The sequence below is a fragment of the Penaeus vannamei genome, chromosome 30 (genome assembly GCF_042767895.1).
Source record: "Penaeus vannamei isolate JL-2024 chromosome 30, ASM4276789v1, whole genome shotgun sequence".
In the NCBI taxonomy this organism is placed as follows: Eukaryota; Metazoa; Arthropoda; class Malacostraca; order Decapoda; family Penaeidae; genus Penaeus; species Penaeus vannamei.
Window position 1 is genome coordinate 17,766,336 of NC_091578.1, and position 2,500 is coordinate 17,768,835.

The window sequence follows — 2,500 nt, forward strand, 5'->3', positions numbered from 1 at the left end:
GAGAATCATGCTACCATCAGTCAGGTAACAGAATAAGAAACCATTACACACTCTATCTTTTAATTGGAATACTGATGATTTAGAAGTACGGTATACACAGACGCAGTTTGAGAGATAATACAAAGGTTACTATTCAAAGGTTGTGGCAATCTCTTTCAGGGAAAAAAAATTCATGTTAATTCTGCTTCTGTAATGCATTGATTCAACTTCAGGAAATGTGAAGAGGAACGAGAATCCGACCTTGTACCGCACGCCCCTTGAATACTGCCATATGCTACACTCTGCCACGGCCGGAGGCCAGGCTCTGTTCAAGATCCTGCGCGGCAAAAGCATCCTCACCTATATCCATGTATGATTGGTTTATGAGTTTATTGTTGTATCAATGCCTAGTTACTTGTGAATTATGACTATAATATCATTTCTTGGACACAGAGGAGTATGAATTAAAACAAGCCGTTAGTAACGAGGTTTTCCCGTTTCCTGCAACTGGCCTGCAGTATCACGGCAACCCAAACCAGCTGTGCTTCTTGGCGCGGCGCGTGGACGGCGAGGAGTCAGACCAGCTGGCTCAGTTCCTGCAGAGGGAGTACTCTGTGGTGAACATCCTGGGCAGAGAGAGGGCACATGGGTACATGTGGTGGTCTACAGGTGGAGAGACGACGAACAGGGTGAATACATTGGATCTGTCATAGACACACAGTGCATTTCTGTAACTAAGGTCAGTTGTTTGGATTCTAATGACTAGGCTCATACCCTCTCTGCGCTCAATCCCAGGACTTCTGCGCCCGCCTGAGCCTGCGTCCCGGCATGCGGGTGCTGGACGTGGGCTGCGGCACCGGAGGGTCGGCCATCTACATGGCGCGGCACTACGGGGTCCACGTGCACGGGGTCGACCTCTCTACTAACATGATCCACATCGCCATCGAGCGCCAGGGGAAGTTGGAGGAACCTCTAAAGAAAAAGGTGAGGCGGAACAACAACAACTAAGGCAAATATTTTACCATAAAATTAGGTCTCATGAACTATAGATATAACTGGAAATATAGTTAATATTATACAGATAATGAATGAAGGCTTAAATTAAACGTATATACAGAGATACATTTAAAGTTTTGCTATTATTTGCAGCTTCAGTTCGAAATCAGCGACATCCTCACCGTAGACTATGAGCGGGAATCTTACGACGTCATCTACAGCCGCGACAGCATCTTCCACATCCCGGAGAAGCAAAAACTCTTTAGACACATTTATGTACGTAAAAGTAAATCAGATAAAAATGTTTATAACAGGATCAAATTTATGAAATATACTGTTTAGAGATTCACTGCAGTGGATTTCATCCTGGCTTTGTGCTGTGTTCCTCAGCGCTGGCTACGTCCCGGCGGCATTTTCTTCTTCACCGACTTCTGCAGCGGTCCCGCCATTCCCTCCAGGGAATTCCTTGCGTACATCGATGGAGCCAAACGTGAGTACCTCATTTTTTCCGCTCATTTATTTTAGCAGTTTCCCAAACTTCAGCCGATCGTGTATCTCCTGAGCATCTGCCTTACCAGCACGGCATCTCATGTAAGGTTTTCGGGAATTTCTGTGTCACACCACCAAGGGCCAGCGTCACGCCCGCGGTTAATAGCCGTCACCGTTAATAGCATCGCCACGCCCATTCACAAAACTGCTGCTTATCCCCCGCAGAATCCTTAACGCACCTTTAAAGTACGCGTAACCCAGTTTGGGAATCTCTGTTCTAGAGCATTCACTTTATTAATTACTGGTAATGAGTTACTGTTTATAAGCTTGAAAATTGTCGACTTTGTCAACCCAAACTTTGAGAAGTATGTAAGGATGTTCTAATGATGTTTCCACACAAGGGTACTCCCTCGCCGGGAAGGACGTCTACGTGAAGGAGCTGGAATCGGCAGGATTCACTGACGTGACCTCCGAGGACCTCAATGAGGACTTCATGAAGATAAGCAAAGCGGAGCTGAAGGCCTTCACAAGCGCACGCGAAGCTTTCATTAGTGACTTCTCGGAGGAGGACTTCGCCGAGATCTCGTCCACCCTCGCTAATAAGGTAAGCGGCGGCGAGAGACTCCATCGCCGTCATTGGCGTCTGTTTATATTCATTTTTTGTTCAGCCCATGATGAGCCTTTTCATCCATGACTTCCTTTCCCTCTCCCGCAGATTCAGTGGACCCAAGAGGGACAGCTCTCATGGAGAGCATTCATGGCGATAAAGAACTGAGAGGGAGGGCGAGGAACTCGTACAAAAGGAGAAAAGAAACAGTCAAGGATGAGGAGATAGCGGCAGTGTCTTTAAACTGCAGAATGTCATTCAACGGTGTTATTTGACATAGAATTTGTTATATTTCAGTATCTGTAAGAACTAGGTATAGATTATTTATTGTAACCTGTTTACTTTACAATCGTTAACAGCTATATGGATACAAAGATATTATAAGAACCTTTCAACAATATCGGAAGAAAAATATCTATGAGTGACCAA

The 2,500-nt window shown here is 45.4% G+C and overlaps 1 protein-coding gene across 2 annotated transcripts in view; it reads left to right on the plus strand.

Moving 5' to 3' along the window:
• Nucleotides 1–2,500, plus strand: part of LOC113819960 (uncharacterized) — a 10,839-nt gene that overhangs the window by 7,929 nt on the left and 410 nt on the right. For both annotated transcript variants that reach the window (XM_027372206.2, XM_027372207.2), the window contains exons 4-11: nt 1–24; nt 213–349; nt 498–668; nt 775–963; nt 1,129–1,251; nt 1,366–1,465; nt 1,866–2,068; nt 2,180–2,500. The exon at nt 1–24 is cut by the window's left edge and continues 134 nt beyond it; the exon at nt 2,180–2,500 is cut by the window's right edge and continues 410 nt beyond it. In XM_027372206.2, coding sequence (XP_027228007.1) covers nt 1–24; nt 213–349; nt 498–668; nt 775–963; nt 1,129–1,251; nt 1,366–1,465; nt 1,866–2,068; nt 2,180–2,239 — 1,007 coding nt within the window. In that variant the 3' untranslated portion in view covers nt 2,240–2,500. The remainder of the gene's footprint in view (nt 25–212; nt 350–497; nt 669–774; nt 964–1,128; nt 1,252–1,365; nt 1,466–1,865; nt 2,069–2,179) is intronic.